Here is a 21,475-nt window from a genome sequence, read left to right on the forward strand (position 1 = left end):
CACGCAGACTGTAATCATTATTGATGGCCCTTATCCACTCTGGGTAACCAAAGTTTTTTCCATTTTCTATGACGTTAGGCACAAAAGGACATTTGATGAAAGTTGACTGTACTGGTTTCTCATTAGATGTTAGTAGTGTTTCATAAAACCATAAAAGCAGAAGAGGATTAAGCTTGCCCTGATGATGTCATTACATTCACCTTCTATCTTTCCACACTAAAAATGTTTGGCAGCACTTGACCGCTCCAAAAGCTGCATCTTTTATTGGATGTATTGCAACATGTTTTTTTTTTTTTTGCATATTGACATTTGTACACCAGGATTTTTTTTTCAAAAATTCAACTATTATTGGTCCTTTTTGGACCTTAATCACCAAATAATACAATCTTTTTTACTAGCCATTTAAGCAAAGATACACGGTAAAGAGTAAAAATAGTGATTGTTATTTAGCCCATCATATCTGACCAATTATAGGGGAATAAAGCAAAAGAAAAGCAAAGTTATGTTAACAAAATCCATATTAAGGGCAAGCGTCTGGTGCGTCTGTGTTTTGAACCCTGAGGTCATTTCAGAGATATGTCTGCTGAAGTTCAGTCCAGTTCAAGCAAAGATATTATGGGAATGTGTCTCGCTGCCACTGATACTAGTGTTAGAAGGAGTACAGACGCCCTGTTCCTGACCCCACATGTGGAAGAGAGGGAGGTTAACCCAGATAAATCGGAGCGCGTTGAAACTGGACCGCTTCAAGTTGTTTGGCTAGTCTTTATCATGCACTCTATTTTAAGTTTCCAGACTTCCTGGATTTGCTTTGTCTTATTAGAACCACAAACTCATCTTGGACATTACAATGAGAAAATCTAATAAGGCATTTTCATGTCTGTGTGTACTTCTGACTTACAGTTCCCAATTAATTTGTTGGACAAGAATGCAACCACAAATTCAGGATTGGGGTAACTAAATGCAATAATTTATGAAAAACCTTGGAAAAACAACATCGATGTACCACTAATTATGATTGCTACTAAGTTACTCACCCTCCATGATGTAGATGAGTTTGTTTCTTCATCAGGACAGATTTGGAGAAATTTAGCATTACATCACTTGCTCACCAGTGGATCCTCTACAGTGAATGGGTGCCGCCAGAATGAGAGTTCAAATAGATCCTACACACTACTACAAACTCCAGTCCATCAGTTAACATCTTGTGACATAAAAAAAGCTGCATGTTTGTATGACAAAGTCCTCTCCGTTGTCCTCTAACTTCAAAATCTACCAACATGGTTTATAACGGTTTCTGACTATTCGCTTTTATACTCTGCTTGATCTTTGCATACTTTCTTACAGAAACACAGTTTTTTACTTCACGAGATGTTAACTGTTAGACTGGATTGTTTGGATTATTTGTGCATTATTGTGATGTTTTTAATCAGCTGTTTGAGCTCTTATTCTGATGGCACCCATTTACTGATGAGGATGCACTGGTGAGCAAGTAATGCAATGCTTTTTCATAGAGAAACAAACTCCTCTACATCTTGAATAGCCCGAGAGTGATTGAAATTTGAACAAAATTTAGCACATTTTCATTTTCTGGCAAACTATTCCTTTACTCCTCAGTGATCCACAATAGCAACACTTGTTTAAAACATTCGCATAATAGCCATTTCACTAAATATGTGCCAAAACAATATAAAACATCAGCTCTCATTCTGAAATGCATCATAAAAATAGTTTGGCAGACATTTATTACAGAATGCCAGGGTTGCACAACAGACTCCATTGAGTAAATCATAGATAAACTACTCCAGATGATTGTCAACGTAATCTAATGAAACTTTATTGGAGTTCTCTGAGATTGAACGTACTGAAAATAAAACCTAAATCATGAATTTGATAACAAGTAGCTTCTTAAAATCATACAAAATAAGATATTTTGAGAGATAACTACATTTTTTTAGTCCATACACTAAAAGTCAGTAGGGTCCAGTGCTGTTCGGATTAAGTAAATGATGAGAGAATATTTTGGGTGAACTATTGTTTAAAGCCAACAGCACATATATTATCAATATCATTGTTTGGGTCTCTGAAGGTGAAAGAGTACGCTGTCAAGTTCCATGTTGTTTGATACCGTGTTCTACTTTCTTTTCCAGCTGGTGTGCAATGTCCTGATCTTCTCCTGCACTAATATAGTTGGCGTGTGCACACACTACCCAGCAGAAGGCTCACAGAGACAAGCCTTCCAGGAGACCAGAGAATGTATTCAAGCCCGCCTGCATTCTCAGAGAGAAAACCAGCAACAGGTGAGTTAACCAGATATCATGAGAGCACATATTCATTTCTAATGACATTCTTCGAGACTGAAAGATTTAATGTTAAATGGTAACAGAAATATACACCATCATTCAAAAGTTATTAGTCAGATTATTATTGCTCAAATAAATCCAGGCTTGGTGAGCATAATAGATATCTTTCAAAAACATTCAAATAAGTATCATAATCAGGCACCCAAAGTACCATAATTAATACCATGGTATTTATTTAAGCACATGGGAGAACAATATAAAAACTGAAGAATATTAGCATGCAACATTCTATGAACGTTTCCTTTTTTCTTTCTTTCATACTCCAATATGTGTGGGGAAATAGCCTCAGATTTGCTTGGAATGAAGCTAAATGAATGAAAAGTCTTTCAGCTGGAGTCCATTCATACTGTATGTCCATTGGTTTTCAGTAAAGAATTGAAACCGTGAGAAAACGAGTGCACGGAGACATGCAGTGCTGATTCATTTGTGAGATTAGAACCACATCCTTGAACAGTACGGAGATTAATAGTGGCTCCAAAGTAGAAAATAATAATAATAATGTCAGTTTCTGCAAGCACAGAAACCCACACATTCATCATTTTTTCAACAAACATTTAGTTTATCAAGCCTTTTGAAAATAACACTATGGTCTCTAGATGACTTACCAGTATTCAATAGCAATTTTCCTGCCACAGTTAGTGTATTATATGGAATATTTATTTATGTTATGTTTGTTTTTGTTTTAATTGTTTGTCTCTTGGTTTACTAATTCATTTTATGTATTGGTTCTTCCTTTTTAAAAATTATTTTTTTCATCAGTTCTTTTTATTTATTTGAATTTATACGGTTAATAATAGGTACTGCTTTAGTTACTGTATAAATTCATATAAATATATAAATAAAAATAAACGTAATTAGATAAGCAACATTGTTCAGTTTTTTATATATTGAAATATCATATTGTTAGCATCGGATAGCATCACTTGTACCACAGTGATTTTAGTAAGTGGTACAGTATAGGCTAAATTAGAATGAATGTCATTTTCTGCAGTTTCCTTCAGTTTTCTCTATTCTTGATAGTAAGATGATACCCATGTCTTTCAGCAGAGAAAAATGGATTGAGTAGATAGATACACATGGTCTTTCCCTTACTATCACTGTCGTCAATTTCAGGAACGCCTCCTCCTCTCTGTGCTTCCTCGACATGTCGCCATGGAGATGAAAGCTGACATAAATGCCAAACAAGAGGATATGATGTTCCACAAGATCTATATTCAGAAGCATGACAATGTGAGGTAAGAGGGACTCCTCAAATAGCCTGAAAGATGGTAGTCAAAAAAAGCCTTTCCAGTCCATAGTTGCTATTATTTTTACTATAATTATGTTAGTACGTAGTTAGGTTATGAGATTAATGCTTTTCCAAAAACCCAGTGAGCTGTCCTACACAGTTACCCTCTTGGTAACTGAAAATGGAACTTCACACGCAAACACAAAATCTGCAGCCATTAGCATGTTGCCCAAATAAGAACATGACTCCGTCACATTATTAGATGTAACATTTCTGCATTGCATGAAATATTAGTAGGCTATATTTACATTTGTGAGCATTTCTCTCAGGCCATCTACATCTCAGATGTTATTTATTTATGTATTTTATAGTATTTTTTTATCTTTTATAATATTATTTTAGAATTTAAGTACTTACTTTTGGGGATGCTTTCTCTGTAAAAATAAAAAAAAAATATATATTTTATATGTGTGTGTGTGTGTGTATATATATATATATATATATATATATTGTGGCGGGGTGAGGAACTACACGACAACCGATGGACAGAAAAGGTCCCCGAAGGGTGGATTTATTAAATACAATGGTGCTCTTGGTGAAGGCGGTGCTCTTCTGTGGCGCTTCAAGTCCCTCGTGCTCGCTGTGTCCGGAGTGGTGGATCCCGTGCTGTGCTCTCCTTAGTGGGGCTGACGGTCACACGCTGCTCTCTGTAACAGAGGAGGAAAGGGTTAGCGTCCTTGTTGGGAGACATTCCTCACCACTCTGTCTTCCTCCTCTGCTTAAGAAGGCTCCTCTTGATGAGCTGCAGGTGCGGCCGCTCAGCCCGTGATGAGCTCGTGCCGGTGATTCTCGTGTGTTGCCAGGGCGACGCTGACGAGCGCTCGGGACGCATGTCACACTCCCCCCCCCTAAGCGTCGACCTGCGCCTGCGGTACAATGGGGAGATATGGGGAGGGTGGGAAGTGGAACCTGACAGACCTGCGAAAGCTGCCCCTATCCTGGAGAGACCGTCCGCGTTGGCGTTGGCCGTCCCCGCCCGATGTTGTATGGTGAAGTGGAAGTCCTGGAGCGCAAGGAACCAGCGGGTTATCCTGGGGTTGGTGTCCTTTGCGCGGGCCATCCACTGCAGTGGCGCATGGTCTGTCAGCAGGGTGAACCGGCGTCCGAGGAGGTAGTAGCGGAGCTCCAGGACTGCCCACTTGACGGCCAGCGCTTCCTTCTCCACGGCGGCATACCGTTGTTCGGTCGGGGTCAGCTTCCGGCTAATAAAGATCACCGGGTGTTCCTCGCCGTCCTGGACCTGGGAGAGAACGGCTCCCAACCCGGTGTCCGAGGCGTCGGTTTGCACCAGGAAGGGGCAGTTGAAGTCGGGGGCTCGCAGGACTGGCTCCGTGGTGAGGGCTGACTTCACCTGCTGGAACGCCTCTTCCGCTTCTAAACTCCAGGCTATCTTCTCCGGTTGCCCCTTCCTGGTCAGATCTGTCAGGGGAGAGGCTAAGGAGGAGAAGTTAGGGATAAAACACCGGTAGTATCCTGCCAACCCCAAAAAGGCTCGTACCTGGGTCTTGGTAGAGGGCCGCGGTGCCGAGAGGATAGCTGTCACCTTCTTTTCCTGGGGGCGGATGAGGCCACGTCCCACGCAGAAGCCCAGGTACTTGGCTTCGGAGAGAGCCAGGTGACATTTCCGGGGGTTGGCGGTGAGCCCCGCCCGGCGGAGGTCCAGCAGCACCCTCCGGAGCCGCTCTAAATGTTCCCCCCAGGTCTCTGAATGAATGACCACGTCGTCGATGTAGGCCGCGGCGTAGGCCATATGGGGCCTCAGCAGGACATCCATGAGCCTCTGGAATGTGGCGGGGGCCCCGTGCAGGCCGAAGGGAAGGACCCGGTACTGCCAGTGGCCACTGGGGGTCGAGAAGGCGGTCTTCGGCTTGGCATCCTTAGACAGGGGGACTTGCCAATACCCCTTGGTGAGGTCGAGAGTTGATATGAACCGGGCCCTTCCTAGTCGATCCAGGAGCTCATCGACGCGGGGCATGGGATAGCCATCGAATTCAGAGACCTCATTTAGACGGCGGAAGTCGTTACAGAACCTTAGGGTGCCGTCGGGCTTCGGGACCATGACGATGGGGCTGGACCATGGACTCCGCGAGGGCTCAATTACCCCTAGCTTCAACATCTCCTGTACCTCTGTCTCGATTGCGTGTCGCCGAGCCTCCGGGACACGATAGGGCCGCTGCCGGACGATGACTCCTGGTGGTGTTCGGATTTCGTGCTGGATGACGGTCGTCCGCCCTGGCAGAGGGGAGAACACATCCGAGAATTGACCGACCAGGTGCTGCAGTTCCGTCTTCTGGGCTGCGGAGAGGTGGGGGTCCATGTCCACAACCACGGGAGAGGTGGCGGCGAGGGCCGAGAGCTGGGGCCCGGTCCCCACCCAGCGCTTCAACAGGTTTATATGATAGAGCTGCTCTTCCCTTCGACGACCAGGTTGGCGCACTTTGTAGGTGACGGGTCCCACCCGTTCGGTGACCGTATACGGGCCCTGCCAGCGGGCCAGGAACTTACAGGCTGAGGTGGGGACCAGTACCATGACGTGATCTCCCGGCTGGAACTCCCGGGGTTGGGCAGCCCGATTGAAGAGGCGCTGCTGGTCTTGCTGGGCCTTGGTGAGATGCTCCCGGACCAATGGCATGACCCTGTCGATCCGCTCCCTCATGGCCTTGACGTGCTCGACGGTGGTCCGACATACCGCAGGCTGTTGTTCCCAGGCTTCCCGGGCGACATCTAGGAGCCCTCTGGGTTGGCGGCCGAAGAGGAGCTCGAAGGGCGTGAAGCCGGTGGATGCCTGGGGCACCTCCCGGATCCCGAACAGCACATACGGGATCATCTGGTCCCAGTCGCGTCGGTCCTCGGCCACGACACGCCGCAGCATCTGTTTCAGGGTCTGGTTAAAGCGTTCCACGAGCCCATCGGTTTGTGGGTGGTACACGCTGGTCCGGATCTGTCGGACTTTGAGGAGTTTACAGAGGTCAGCCATGATCCGGGACATGAAAGGGGTGCCCTGGTCGGTCAGGATCTCCGCTGGCAGGCCAACCCGACTACTCAGTAGGAAGAGCTCCTGTGCGATGTTTTTGGCGGTGGCCTTGCGGAGGGGAATGGCCTCTGGGTAGCGGGTGGCATAATCCACGATCACCAGGATGTGTTCATGCCCCCGGGCGGACTTCGGCAGCGGCCCCACCAGGTCCATCCCGATGCGCTCGAAGGGCACCTCAATGATCGGCAGCGGGATCAGCGGGCTAGGGGGAGGAGTATGTGGCGAGGTCCGTTGGCACGTCGGGCACGCTTGGCAGTACCGCTCGACATCCGCCTCCAGTCCTGGCCAGTGGAAGCGGTCCCGGATCCGTTGCACAGTGTTTTGGGCGCCGAGGTGGCCAGCCATCGGGTGGGCGTGGGCGAGTTCCAAGACCGCCGGGACTTTGCTCCGCGGTACCACCAACAGCGTCTTTTCCTCCCCCCTCCGCTGGCCGACATAATAGAGCAGGCCGTTTTGGATGATGAAGTGGGGTGTGGGGTGGGGAGCTGGTTGTAGATCCTCTCCTTCCGCCACCCGCACTTGAGACCAGCAATGCTTGAGGCGCTCGTCCCCACGCTGCTCTTTGGCGAGCGTCCCCCCTCCCGCTATCTGCTGGAAGACATCGAAGAACAGGTTAGAGTTTTGGGGGGGGACTCACCTCCTCGAGGGCTGTCCGACGTCAGCAGCGCGGGGCCTCGTCGAGGGCGCCTTGCTGGACTCCGGCGTCGGCGGTTCCCGGCCGGGCTAGCAGGCTGTGTGCTGGAGGTGAGGAGCTGATCGAACCCCGGCCAATCCCGGCCGAGGAGAACGGGTACCGGTAGGTTCCTTAAGATTCCCACTTCGACGGGCCAGGAACCAGGTGTCGCGGTGATGGTCACTCTCCGGGCCGGAACATGCCTGGTATCTCCGTGCACGCACGTTATCGCCAGCCGGGCCCTGGAACCTGCTCGGGGTGGAAGGACAGTCGGTTGTATCAGGCTTACCCCGCTTCCCGAGTCGAGGACGGCGACGAATGGCCGGCCGTTGATGCGCACCTTGGCCCGTGGTGCCTTCGGCGCTGGACCGTGGACTGAACAGCCTGCTAGCCATGTCCGTCCGGGGGAACGCGGCGGCTCGGTGGGCATTGGCTCGTCCTGGGGGCCGGGAACCGCAGGCCTGCTCACGGGTCGCTGGGTGCCCTCCGGCGAGCGTCGCTCCTGGACCACCCTTCGGGGAAAAGGCGGCGCTCGCTCCCCTATCTCCCGGTGTTGGGCGGCCTCCGCCAGCTCAATGGCCTCCACGAGCCCGTCAAGATCGGTGGGGTTCCTCATGCCAGCCGCCTGCCTCAACGCGCGGGGAAGGGCGCGGAGGAGTCGGTCGATCACCACACGCTCAGCTACCTGGTGTACGGAGGGACCCCCGGCCAACAGCCAATGTTGGGCCAACCGGGATAGTTCGGCCGCCTGGGCGCGAGCGGGCTGTCGAGCTCGATATTCCCAGTCATGGAACTGCTGCGCCGCACAGATTGGGGAAAGGCCTACTCGGCCTAGGATCTCCTTTTTCACCTCTCCATAGTTCCGGCTTCTCTCGGCCGTCATGGTGAAATACGCCCGCTGCGCTTCCCCGGTCAGCAGCGGCGCGAGGAGACGGGCCCACTCGTCCTCTGGCCACGCCTCCCGGACTGCGGTGGCCTCAAACATCCGAAGATACATCTCCACGTCGTCATGTGACGTCATTCTTGGCATCAGCTGGACGGCTTGGACACGGGGGTCAGGCAGCGGCGTGCGGTGGGCGGCGGCGCGGAGGGCGGCGAGCTCACGTTCGGCGTCTCCTTGACGTGAGGCCATGTGCTCCACTATCTGTTGCTGGCGGATGCTCACCTCGGTGAGGTGCTTCAGCAGTTCTTCCATGCCGGGGGAGGAGCGGCCGCCTGTGAAAACAGAGCAGAACAAATGACAGGGGGAATGAAAAGGAAACAGAAAAAAAAAAACAAACGGGCGGCTTTAAGGGTCTCCTCAGGGGTCGGTTGTCGGTGTCCAGCTCACACTCTTGCCCGCATTCTCCACCAGTGTGGCGGGGTGAGGAACTACACGACAACCGATGGACAGAAAAGGTCCCCGAAGGGTGGATTTATTAAATACAATGGTGCTCTTGGTGAAGGCGGTGCTCTTCTGTGGCGCTTCAAGTCCCTCGTGCTCGCTGTGTCCGGAGTGGTGGATCCCGTGCTGTGCTCTCCTTAGTGGGGCTGACGGTCACACGCTGCTCTCTGTAACAGAGGAGGAAAGGGTTAGCGTCCTTGTTGGGAGACATTCCTCACCACTCTGTCTTCCTCCTCTGCTTAAGAAGGCTCCTCTTGATGAGCTGCAGGTGCGGCCGCTCAGCCCGTGATGAGCTCGTGCCGGTGATTCTCGTGTGTTGCCAGGGCGACGCTGACGAGCGCTCGGGACGCATGTCACAATATATATATATATATTGAGTAGATATATGTGTGTATATATATATATGTATATATGTGTGTATATATATATGTGTATACACACACACACACACACACACACACTATACTGATTTCAGTGCTGTCCTGATAGACAGAGAACTAGGTTTTGGAACGGAGTTTATAAGTGTTTTATAAATCTGATAAGTGTTTGATATTGCACCCTCTTGTGGTTTTTAGAGAAGAAAAAATTCACTCATCTCTTTTTCCAGCTGACCATCCATGTGTCAAGACCGCTCTTCTGAGCGTCTACAGACACTTTCCCACTGATAACATGCCAATTTCAAAAGCACCAGACTGGTTGGACAGTCACAAGAGGCTCTGTTAAGTGTAGCCTGTTGTTTCACCTCATGTCGGTCTTTGATTTGTACCTCTGCTTTAAACACGGCTGTAATCTTATGAAGACTGGAGAGTTTAAAACCATGTGGGTCTCAGGTCAATGACAAAAGGCAACTCTGGAATCCATGTTAGGAATTCTGATTCTCCACAGTTATAAATTCTAAATCTGAAGAGTAGAAGATTAACCCAAGAAATAAAGCTGTTTGACAGGGGAGAAGTTAGATTCAGCTCCAGAGTGCTAATGTATAGCTACTGCTTGCTAAAACTAGTACACAAATACACAGAGAATTTTATTACAGATTTTATTTCTCTCCAAAAACAAATAATAATAGTAACATCATCTTGTATATTCAGATGATTTTTTTATTTCATTATATTTAATGTTTTATTTAATTTTACTTAAATTTATTTTATTTTGAAAAGCTTCAGTGATTGTAGACACTCTGAACTATTTTCATGAGTAAATTGACAAAAAAGTGACTGAAGTGCCATAAATGCTAAGATTGTTTTAACAGAAGGCATTTATTTTCACAGAAAGTACCACATTTCCAGCAATGTGATTATTGTTGCTGAAGCAGAGTTGAGCAAAGCTTTTTAACTCTATGCAACTATCAATAGGAGTACAGACGGTTATCTGCCACCTGATACTGTTCAGTACAGCAGCAGCGCCTACTAGCAAACAACAGCACAGACATTCTTTGACCTCCATTGTTTTAATGGCTTGATTTTGAGGCTTGATACTCTCTGCCAGCCCTTTTCTATGATCGAATAGAGGACAGACTACAGCAACAAAGAGCAACATGAACCTGGGCTTTGTGAGCCACTGCACCGCGCGACTCCTGGCCCTCGGGGTTGTTGTCTGCAATCGAGGGTCTGTCTCTTATCCTTTTCCAGTAAAGCCCCCTGCAGATAGGCTTCATGGTCGGAGGAATTATGTAAGTGTGCAGCCAAGCGATATCGCGCTAAGTGGAATATTGATAGGTTTGTTATTAGAGGACCCAGTGGTTTAATTACTGAGGACAGTTATATAACAATGTCTGTGTTTGAATCTTTGCTCTTGAGTGAAACCCACACTATCGTGGGAAGAGGAGGCTGGGAGTTCTGCTCGAGGAATGAACTGATAGTTTATCTGTGCGGCACCAGCTAATTTAAACAGTAGTGAACATGAATGAAATTCTGATTTGATCTTTTCATCAATGGGGTCACGTTATAGGCAAAGTTTGATTAACCTTATAAAAAAAAATATCATTTTATTTTATCGGTTACAAATGAATATTAAAACTCTGAAACAATTGTAAGGGATTTTCCATTACATTTTGGCAAACGTTATTTTCAGTTTTTGTACGTTGAACTATTTCTAATCCCCTTTTGTCACATTTCTGTGACTGAGAAAGCATGGATTGCTGTTTAGGTCTTTACTCTTGCTTAAACATCCGTAAATTAGTCCTTAAGTGAGTGGCAGAGCAAACCGAAAGTTGTTTTTTCCACTGATATCCATTTCTAGCTATGCAGTGCGATGAAGGACAACACATTGATGTGTTTTAACTGTGTGGCTTCAACTAAGAAAAGTCTGTAAAAAAATATGCTGCAATGTGTCATGTTAATATGAAGGAATTTTCTGTATTCATTTTCCGTAGCTGTTTTACCCATATTTTGAATTATGTCTTTAATTCTGTAATGTTTTAGAGTTGAAGGGTTGATTAGCTGGAAAGGTATTGGTCATTTTAAGTGGATTTGCTCGCATGCTGTACATCTGAAATCAATTTGATATAATTTATGCAACAAGGAAACAATCCAGTTATGTGTAAAGTATTTCACTTTTTTGATTTATTTCAAATATTTGTTTAATGTTTACATTTTCTACAAATCAATGGAATGGAGGTAGGCAGATTTGACAGGGTTTTATTCAACAGCTTTATATCCAATATCATAATTCAGCGATTGTAGAATCAGTTTGCGTTCCAGAGCCGATGGATCAGGAGGTCCGACCTCTCAAGCAGTGACCCCTGATGGATTTAGGGGGCCATGTTATATAACAGGAAGTGTGACTTTGTCCAACATTCCTTCCAGGGGCTTTTCTTTTTTGGCTGAAGTGGCTTTCATGCTTATGTCCCTAGAAAGGCTATCGCTGACCAGCTACACACTCCATTTATTAAACTTCCTGCCATTTTATAATCTCATTTTCCTGTCAACACTTTGCTAACTCCCAATATAATATAATTTGAGAGCAGCTACATTTGACCTTAGGGTTGTGGTCGCCACAAATCCATTAACATTGCTGGCAAGAACTATTGTTTTGTTCCCATCAACACAATATATTTTTCACCAGCTTCTATGAGAATAATCAGCATACAGCATGCATAATCATTATGCTTAGTATATTTGTAAAATAATTATTATTTATATGCTACCGATCAAAAGTTTGGGGTTAAAGAAGTTTTTAAAGAAGTTAATACTTTATTCAACAAGGATGCATTGATCAGAAGTGGCACTAAAGACATTTATAATGTCACAGAAGATTTCTAATTCAAATAAATGTTGCCTTTTGAAGTTTCTATTCATCAAAAAAAAAAAAAAATCCTGAAATGTAATAAAAATGTATCACGGTTTCCGTGCATCACTGTGTGACGATCGTGTGTTTAGGGAAAACTCAAGGAGAGGGTAGATCCAAATGCAAGGTATGTTTTATTAACAAAAAGGGTAAATACTAAATAAACAGTCCAGGAAGACAAACTAAACAAAACAAAAGAAGGAACCGGATGAAACGGTACGGAAACTTGGAAAAACGAGAAGGTAAGGGGAAGTCTCGGGAGACGAGAAACATCGATACACAAAGGGTAATGACACCATACAAACAACAGGGAAGGACAGCTATATATAGGGAGACTAATGACAAAGGATTGTCATCACCTGTGCGAATTAATTGGAGTGCAATTACTGTGAAGACAGGACCAGACTAGAGGAATTAAAGTGCCTATGGTGAAGTGCCTAAGGAGAAGTGAGCTCACTAGGGAACACCCAGGAAAACAGAGACTGACAGCGTGACACACTGTTTCCAACATAGGTAATACATTTAATATTATAATATAATATAATAGATAAATGTTTTTTAAAGCACCAAACCAGAATGATTTCTGAAGGATCATGTGACCATTAAGATGAAAAACATTGTAATAATAAATGCAGACTTGAGCATGAGACCTTCAAAAACACACAAAAAATCTTACTGACCCTAAGGTTTTGAACTGTAGTGTATACAGTTTACAGTGTATATTTGCATATTTTTATAAATTAATCAATTATTGATTTACAGTATATAAAAGTGTATATAAAAACGCTCATGTGATTATTAGTACATCTCCGGCACATGCTCCTGTCCACTTGCTTCTCAAAACTAGTCCAATCGCGTTTCCAGGAGGGTAGCGTGTGCTCAGCTGCTTTCGAATTACAACACAGGAACTGCTGGCCCAATCAGAACTCGTTACGTATTTCTGAAGGAGGGACTTTATAGAACAAGGAAGTCATCAGCCCGATTTTATGACAGTGAAAACAGCAGTATACAGATTGGTGAATTATGTGAAAAATACTGTTTTTTTTACACGCGAAACATGAACACGTTATATTGCACACTGTAAACACAACAAAGCTTCAAAAAAGCATGAAAAACGGGACCTTTAAAGAGCCATCCTGCCATTGTGCCACACTGCAGCAACATTTTTGGTCCAGACTGCAGAGAGCTGATGAGTCACCACGGTATTAACGATTAAATGAGGTTTAAAGATCAGCCTGAGATGCTCGCAGCAGCCAAGACGCTATCTTTCAGAGAGCTCTGCACTCTGTCTACTTTCAGAGTCAACTAACCTTAATCCACCCACCAAGGAGAGGCATTTTATTTGAGCTTTTATATATAGCAACTCCATAGATCCATCAGCTATATGGAAACTTTTTATCTATGACTAATATAAGGGATTCTGCATGCTATATTGTATAAGGGAGGTGTTTAGTTGTGTTTGTGTGCTTTAGTTATCTGTGGGATAGTTCACCCAAAATGTAAATTGTCATTTCCTCATCCTCATAAAATATGTAATAATAATTGTAAGTTTTTGGGTGCACTTTTTGTTTTTGTTTTAAGGGATAGTGCATTCAAAAATTAATATTATTTTATATTATTCACTCGTTTGCATTTGTTTTATTATAGTATATATATATATATATATATATATATATATATATATATATATATATATATATATATATATATATATATATATATATATATATATATAAAAAAATCTGTAATTGTTTGGAATAGTATGTAGATAAGTGAAGTGAAAAATGTCAATGTGATCTCAACTTTCTATAGAAAATCATCTTTTGTGTGAAAAAGATGAAGAAGAGTAAATGATGAAGAAATAATTATTTTTATATTATTTTGCCATAACTAACATGGTATCAATCAAAATAATTGTTTAATGTTTATTTTTATTTTCTTATGATCTTAGCAGTCATGGAAGTCCATGCAGTCAAAGTGCTTGTTTTAGTTTGATTGACTTTTGTTTTTAAATGGCTCCCAGTACTGTACAGTCATATGATGCTTTTGTTTTGGTTGTTTTTGATCAGGGCTGTTGTAATGTTGTAAAAATGATTCCTGTGCTTCATCTTTGTCAGCTTTCAGACATGGTCTCATGATGCTCTTTGTACACTTGATTTACTATACAAATATAATAATCATTAATTCATTACGGTGTATTGACATTGAAGAGTAGGAAGCCGGCTAAATGTAGCAAGAGGATCTGTTGTCCTTTAGTGCATTGGATCGTATCACGTAACTGACAGGGGTCAGTCAGTTCAGAGACCCAGATCAATTCCAATAATTACAATAATCTAATTTTAATAATTAAATCCTGCAAAAAAATTAAAATTCAAAAATGTGTACTGCTAGAAAGTGAAAGGGCTAAAATCCAAGGAAATGCTTGGTTTTTTGGTCATTTGCGGTTTGAAGGGGATTTTTGCAAATATACAGATAGTATGCTACAGTTCACCCAAAGATTAATTGATTGAAAGCCATTAAGCAGTCAGGCTTTTTTCCAGGGAAATAAGAAGCAAGTATTCTTTGATGGTGGCAAACATCACATGAGATGAGTGTGTTGATCGAGAACAGCCTGCCTTCTTGGCCCCTTTTAAACATTTCTGGAAATCGTCTTTCATACTGAGTCTGAACTGAGAGGTCACGCTCACCCGGATCCTGGGCTGTAGTCAAACCTGGCCATCTTCATACTGTCACGCTAGCTTGAGTGTCAGACCAGCCCTGAGCTGTTAGAAATAAAGCTAGATCAATGTCAGCATTGATAAAAACTCTGCAGATGAATATTGAAAAGGAAAAGTCATTACAGCCCACAAGGTTTTGTTTTGTCTTTCATTCAAGGTGCACAAAGAAGAACCGTATCTGTTACCGGGCTCCCACAGGGGAATATCATGCTTTATTCACTGTCTTGTCTCTGTAGGCCCAACATTCATATAATGTGAACGTCATCTATTGCTAAAGAGAGCACACGCTCCCATCCGAACCGGTCTGCTGTGCCATTGGCATGGTAATGGAGCTGTGATGCTGGGATCATATTAGTTAGCTCATATTGTATCTATGTAAAGTCTGCTTCACAAATAGTCAATTGAAATGAATAGCTGTGGGCGAGGGTTTCAATTGTCAGCCAGGTAACTGTGGCAACCATGTAATATAGGTGAATGTGCACTACACTGATGTGTGGGGATGAGGGCCTGAGATGATTAACAAGAATGACCTGATTTTCCATTGGGTTTATTATCCGTTTGGCAAAAGCTTTTATCCACAATGGCAGAGTATAGGTTTTATAAAGTACTGTATGTTCCCTGTGAATCAAACTCGTGACTTTTTTAATTTAAGGTATTTAAAACGCACTCACATATACACACTGTATAGATGTATCTACATAGATATAGATACAGTGTCAGTTAAAGCACATCTCAGATTATTTATTGCATTTGATAATGTCCTGTGATGATATTTAGATGTTTAATGTAACCACAATATTAAGGAGGATTTCGTACTTTACTGTTATTAAAGTAGTAAAACCATAAAATCTATACACAAAACTTAAAGGCATTTGAAAAGTGGCAAAAATAAATGGTGATAGCATGGTAAAAAAAGACAGACCTTTCAAGACAGACCTTCATATAACCTCAAGGAAACATCTGTTAATAAAAATCAATGCCTAAAATATAAAAGTGCCCGTATCTGATGAAACCTCTAATTCTGTTTGATGTTTCTCTTTCTCTGCAGTATCCTCTTTGCCGACATTGAGGGCTTCACCAGTCTGGCTTCCCAGTGCACAGCTCAGGAGTTAGTGATGACCCTCAACGAGCTCTTTGCACGATTCGACAAACTGGCCGCCGTAAGTGTCCGCAGAACAGCCCACACCCGCAGCCAAACAGCTTTTTGTTGTTGAAACACGATGGCAAACTGAGATGTAATCAGATTAATTCCGCTTGCATCTCACTCACACAGCTCACTGGGATAGATAAGCCCTCCCTCCTGTCAGTTAAGTGTTGACGATCATGCTTCTCGCTGTTTTCCAGCACAACTATCTCCTTGTTATCTCCACCAGTGGTGGTGACTCATTGCAGCCAAGTTGCCATGCATTTGTGCACGTACTCCGCTGCTGCAGAGAGATGTTCCTCAAAGGGGAAACCATCAGTTGTCTGTTCAGATGTTTGCAGACTTCACAAAACCTTCGAGCAAAAAGACAAAAAAAGCATGCATACGCACTTTGCCCTGATGATCAACAATAGAGGTTGTTGTATGGGCTGCGGGTTAAATGAAGGCATGCACTGGGGTGACATTCAGGTGGCTGTCATGAGACCCGGTCCTGCTGCCGTGAGTCCTGTGCCCAGCCGGAGGCTTCCTCTTCTGCTCTCCATTGGTTTCTTCTCTTCTGTTTTGATGACTAACAAACAAAGAAACCTATAGTACTTCAGAAAACACCATTTAATGGGATAGTTCAACCAAAAATGAAATTTGTCATCATTTGTTCAAAGTATCATATTTGCTGTATCTTCTGAAGTTGCACAGTGAGTAAATAATGTTTGCATTTTTGGTTAAACTATAGTTATTAAATAAGATGCCTATAGCATTTAAATAAACAATGCTTAAAAGGAGATTTCAACCGAAAGTTACATTTGTCATTATTTTTCACCTTTATATCATTTCGATACCTGTAAAACTTTTTTTTTTTTTTACTTCAAAATTTTTAAGATCATTCTGGTTGTTCTTTTCCATGAAGTTACAGTGAATTGTGACTGAAGGTTTCAAGCTTAAAAAAAGAAGAACCATAAAAGCATCATATATGCTAAATTACGCTATATTGCAAGTTATCTGAAGTCATACTTTGATTAACAAATAACGATAGTACATGCATTTTTGGTTGTACTATTCTTACAGTATCCGTTATCTGTTATATCTATTATGTTGGCTTTTTTGAAATCCATTTCCAAGAGCTTTTTGTTTAGACTACTCATGTTTTCCAAAATTGGGTTGGATTTTTGAGTTCATGTAAGTGAGATGCCAAACTTAGAAAGAAAAAAACAACAACACCGTAGAGACAGATTAAAATCTGATGTTTTAAAGCCATTTGGGAACAGTTATGATCTGAGGTTGTTTTGTCTTCATGAATCATATAAATCCATATAAAAATTCACAACCTTAAAAGGAAAAACCATTTGCAGGATGTGAAGGGGATTTTAATGGGAGAAAGGCTATGTAACCGATTTATGGGAACTCTACTAATACACTTTAATGGCTATGAAATGACATACTCAAACTTGATTATTGGGCTCACTGTTGATCCTATGTACACCAGCCAGTCCACCCTTTCACTGTTTGGTCATTGTGTGTGTGTGTCTGCAGGAGAATCACTGTCTGCGGATTAAGATCCTGGGCGACTGCTACTACTGCGTGTCGGGGCTGCCTGAGGCTCGTGCCGACCATGCGCACTGCTGCGTGGAGATGGGTGTGGACATGATCGAAGCAATCTCGTGAGTATTACAGTGTTACTTCTGTTTATCAGACAGAAACAGCAAGGCTTTTGTGTTTTGTTTTAAATGTCTCCCTGAAAAATGTACTTCAGCCAGGAGATGGAAAAGAGATGCTACGGTCAATCAGGATCTGGCAATTTCCACAAATATATACACACAAAAAGTTTACTTTCCATAATAATGTGGAATATCTACTGGTTTTATGGAAGATATACATTTACACACGTGTGTATGTGTGTGTTTGTGTTTTTTTGCCTGTGTGTATGGATAGATGGATAGATAAATAGATGGATGGATGGATAGATAGATACAAACATACTACTGTTCATAGATAGATAGATAGATAGATAGATAGATAGATAGGCACACATACTACATATTTCTATAGATTTTTTACATATCTGCATATATATATATATATATATATATATATATATATATATATATATATATATATATATATATATATATATGTATGTGTATGTATATGTGTGTTTATGTGTGTATATATATATATATATATATATATATATATATATATATATATATATATATATGTATATGTGTGTGTGTATATATATATAATAATTAATTACAATTATTAATTAAAATATTGTTCATTAAACATTAATCTTTTAAAACCGTTATGTTACACTATATAATTTTACCAATTTTGTTTTGTAATTTTCAGCCATGTTGTTGTTTATTCCTAGAAAATTGCAAAATATTAAGTTATATTTTAAGGAGGGTTGCCTAAATAAGTAATGAATAAGGAATGAAAAATAAAAAACAGCTCATATTATATTCAATATTTTGTTCCCGGTTCATGGAACATACCTCTCTATAAGTGCACCGAATGAAAGTTCACAGAAGGGCTGAGCTGAGAGAGAACACTTAATCTAATTTACCTGCTTTTACTAATCGTGACTAAATTGTTATAAGCATTACGTTCTCGATAGAAACTTTGAATTGCCCTCTATAGGAGTTTGTCCTGCTATTCTAATTGGTCAGGTCAGTCACCCCTTAATTGAGTTGTTTGCGTGTGTGTGGACGTGTCCACAGTCCTGACTTCTCTAATGTTCAGTGTCTCTGAGCAGTTGTTTGTTAAAGCAGGAATGGTGGTGACTGGCTTTCTGCTCCAATGAGCACGTGTCTGTGTTTCTCTGAGCTGCAGCCAGCCGCCCCAGCGCCCCATCACAGGAAGAGACCATTTTTCCGCAGACTTGCCTGTCGTCCTCAATGTTCAAAAGAGTTTGATGGCTTGTTTGCTGTGTGATGTCGGGATCAGAATGTGCTGTGTTGAATTGTTGATGTGCCCAGTGGAAAGGTGCATTTCAGGGTACGCTAACCCAGGACTTTTTCATATAGGGAACAGTGAGATGAGATGTGTCCGTGGATAAGGTTATGATAATACCATATATTAAAATGCCAGGGTCCAAATGTTGGAAATGCATTATATTACATTTGTCACATTGAAAAAGAGAGAGTTAGTGAAGAGAAACCAACCATTAAAAAAAAATCACAAATCCCCACATGTTAAACGCTACCTCAGCATCGGCTGTGAATGAAACTTGAAAGGAGAGAGGAACATTTCATATTTCCTGCAATCTTATTGTGTGACATATTAATGTCTTTATTGGTTCAGTCCTGTATGGGATGTTTTTTTTTTTATGGGATGTTTTTTTTGCTTTTGCTTTGCTTTTTATTGGTTTATTATTTAGCTATTTGTTTCAAGAATAAATTCTTTCACCATATTCAAATATTCTGAGTACTTAACCTTTTCCTGGCTGGTTAATTGATGTTCCAAGTAAACTTTTTAGTTTTAATTTAAATAAGACTCATATTTGAATAACATTTTTATGTTCATATTTTTATTTGAAATACAATATAAATCATTTGGACATGACATAGATATACCTGGACATGTCACTGCTTATTAACACCGGTAAAGTGCCAGTTTCTTTAGAGATATTATAAATTCAGCGACGACACCTTCTTCACATTTCAGTTGAAAGCAGACATCTAATAAGGTGTATTGGTTTTATTTTTATTTTTATTTTTTTATATATGTAAACAGCTTTCACAGTACTGACCATTTAAAACTGGAAGTTTAATATCACCTTCAGAGTTAAATTTAGTATATTCTATATGTGTCATATATGATGAACTGAATTATTTTTTGTCTCTGTGCTCCAGGCTGGTGAGGGAAGTTACCGGAGTCAACGTCAACATGCGTGTGGGGATACACAGCGGGAGAGTCCACTGTGGGGTGCTGGGATTAAGGAAGTGGCAGTTTGATGTCTGGTCCAACGATGTCACCTTGGCCAATCACATGGAAGCTGGGGGCAAAGCAGGGTGGGTTCATGAACTCTGGAATTATTTATTTTTTTGGGTCCATGTTTTCTCACCTCAAGTCTCTTCACTTTTAAAATCTGAAAATGTGTTTAAATTTTTTTTTATTACCGTATTTAGTTTTTCCCCATTAACACAAGACAAGTTCAAAGCATGCTCTCATACTGCTTTCTGTAGTGTGTAGTTCTGTAAACTGCAATTTACTATACGATTACGTAACTATATTAAGACATTCTGATAGTAGTAGCAGTCAATCGGCCAGGAACAGGTGTGTGTGTGTGTATATCTCCAGGATTATTGTCGTTATCTCAAGCTTTAATTTAAATAAAATAAACAAAATTACACTGCAAGTAGAAGCAATATCACCCTAAAATTTCCAATTATAATTTTTTTTTTTGGTCTGCCAAAGGTTAAGGCATTTATATCTGAATTTCGATACAAAATAAGTGTTTCATTTCCCAAAATAGTCAATGCATGCCACTTGCTCAAAATAAATTGAATGTTTATTGCTTCATAATGTGTTCTGTTTCACACACTATTAAAAAGTTGTAAGCAGCACGTACTCTGTGTTTAATACAATAGTATTCCATTACAAATGTGGCATTTCCATTCCAGGGCATCTTCCTGTCTACATTATGCCTAATAAAAGTTGTTTTTATCATCTCAGGCGTATTCATATCACCAAAGCCACACTGAACTATCTGAACGGGGATTATGATGTGGAACCTGGAGTTGGTGGAGAAAGAAACGTCTATCTCAAGAAGAACAACATTGAAACTTACCTCATTGTGGGCTGCAGTCAGAAGCGGGTGAGACTTTTTTTTTTAATCCTCATTAACAAATGGTATCAGTTCTATTTTATTATAAAGTTGAGTGAAATAAATAATTTCGGAGTCTGCTTTCTCTTGTGTATTTCCAATTATTCAACTTTGTAACCTGAGGCAGTTGAGATCAACATGCTGTGATTCTCCATTAATATTCACATCCTTTTCGAGCAGAAACACCTAGCGTTCAGGAATAGCATGACTCACATGATGCTGGCAAGCAGATGAATGCAATTAAGCTATGTGGATAAATTCAGGGACATGTGACGGCAGAAGACAAGCTAGTAATTGACTATGGCATTAAAAAGCATGGCCCCTTATACTACTCTGGCTTTGTATTTCCCTTCACAGAAAGAAGAAAAGGCCATGATTGCTAAGATGAACCGGCAACGCACCAACTCGGTCACACATAATAGCACTCACTGGACCGACCGGCCCTTCTACAATCACCTGGGTGGCAATCAAGTTTCCAAAGAGATGAAGAGGATGGTGAGGAAACTACACTTTTGAAAGGGCCCTTGTTAGATGACAACATTGTCTAAGTTGTGAAAAACAGTTGGTTTGCATTTACTCTAATTGCTGTATCTAAAACCCATTACTGCCTCTGTTTGAGGATAAGGCCTTTGACAGGGGTGGCTTTTTGTACTATGTGTTAACTAAGCCAAAACAATCCCAAGGACATTGCTTTAGGGCCACATGTAAAGGGCCTTATCCTTTTTGTGTAGTCCCTGTTCTTTCATTCAGTTCTCAGCTCTGGAA

At 42.0% G+C, this 21,475-nt stretch overlaps 1 protein-coding gene across 2 annotated transcripts in view; it reads left to right on the top strand.

The window, feature by feature from the left end:
- LOC113053059 (adenylate cyclase type 5-like) overlaps nucleotides 1-21,475 on the top strand; it is a 75,280-nt gene that overhangs the window by 37,681 nt on the left and 16,124 nt on the right. For both annotated transcript variants that reach the window (XM_026217713.1, XM_026217714.1), the window contains exons 2-8: nucleotides 2,148-2,297; nucleotides 3,474-3,595; nucleotides 15,790-15,901; nucleotides 17,413-17,540; nucleotides 19,737-19,895; nucleotides 20,560-20,701; nucleotides 21,068-21,205. In XM_026217713.1, coding sequence (XP_026073498.1) covers nucleotides 2,148-2,297; nucleotides 3,474-3,595; nucleotides 15,790-15,901; nucleotides 17,413-17,540; nucleotides 19,737-19,895; nucleotides 20,560-20,701; nucleotides 21,068-21,205 — 951 coding nt within the window. The remainder of the gene's footprint in view (nucleotides 1-2,147; nucleotides 2,298-3,473; nucleotides 3,596-15,789; nucleotides 15,902-17,412; nucleotides 17,541-19,736; nucleotides 19,896-20,559; nucleotides 20,702-21,067; nucleotides 21,206-21,475) is intronic.

The sequence above is a fragment of the Carassius auratus genome, chromosome 34, assembly GCF_003368295.1.
Source record: "Carassius auratus strain Wakin chromosome 34, ASM336829v1, whole genome shotgun sequence".
Taxonomy (NCBI): domain Eukaryota; kingdom Metazoa; phylum Chordata; class Actinopteri; order Cypriniformes; family Cyprinidae; genus Carassius; species Carassius auratus.